The sequence below is a fragment of the Aplysia californica genome, unplaced genomic scaffold (genome assembly GCF_000002075.1).
Source record: "Aplysia californica isolate F4 #8 unplaced genomic scaffold, AplCal3.0 scaffold01085, whole genome shotgun sequence".
Lineage (NCBI taxonomy): Eukaryota > Metazoa > Mollusca > Gastropoda > Aplysiida > Aplysiidae > Aplysia > Aplysia californica.
This window is the reverse complement of record NW_004798355.1, coordinates 147,711-148,293: the sequence shown is the minus strand read 5'-3', so window position 1 is coordinate 148,293 and position 583 is coordinate 147,711. Positions and strand designations below refer to the sequence as shown.

General features: G+C 40.1%; 1 protein-coding gene across 1 annotated transcript in view; it reads right to left on the bottom strand.

Moving 5' to 3' along the window:
* Nucleotides 1-215: 215 nt before the first annotated feature.
* Nucleotides 216-583, bottom strand: part of LOC101856702 (cap-specific mRNA (nucleoside-2'-O-)-methyltransferase 2) — a gene marked incomplete in the record, with an annotated part of 12,851 nt that continues 12,483 nt past the window's right edge. Inside the window, 1 exon segment of the mRNA XM_035973262.1 lies at nucleotides 216-324. Coding sequence (XP_035829155.1) covers nucleotides 216-324 — 109 coding nt within the window.

The window sequence follows — 583 nt, the reverse complement described above, 5'->3', positions numbered from 1 at the left end:
ATTTATGGTCGTTGGTTCGAGGTAGGGCCTACTGTTTTCCTACCAATTTTTCTCTCCTTTGAAAGCCAAATGCTTTGAGCTTACTGTGAACACTAAAAACACAGGGACAGTTTTGACGTAGACACCCTACGGTGTCAGAAACATCGGCAAATAAAGCGGTGTCCTTGACACACTGGGGACCCGTGGTTCGTTTCTTGCGTGAACAAAGAGCCAGGTCAACATCTTATGCCGGTGCCAATGCCCATGAAAGTTCCGAACGTGCCGCCGCCTTGAAACATCGTCTTCCCAACAGTGGAGAAAAGCTCTCTGCCTCGCAACCCATATCTGTCCACGAGAAAAGACAAATGTATATATATATCTGTCAGCGAGAAAAGACAAATGTATATATATATCTGTCAGCAAGAAAAGACAAATGTATATATATATCTGTCAGCAAGAAAAGACAAATGTATATATATCTGTCAGCAAGAAAAGACAAATGTATATATCTGTCAGCAAGAAAAGACAAATGTATATATATCTGTCAGCAAGAAAAGACAAATGTTCTGTCAGCAAGAAAAGACACATGACAAATGTATATATA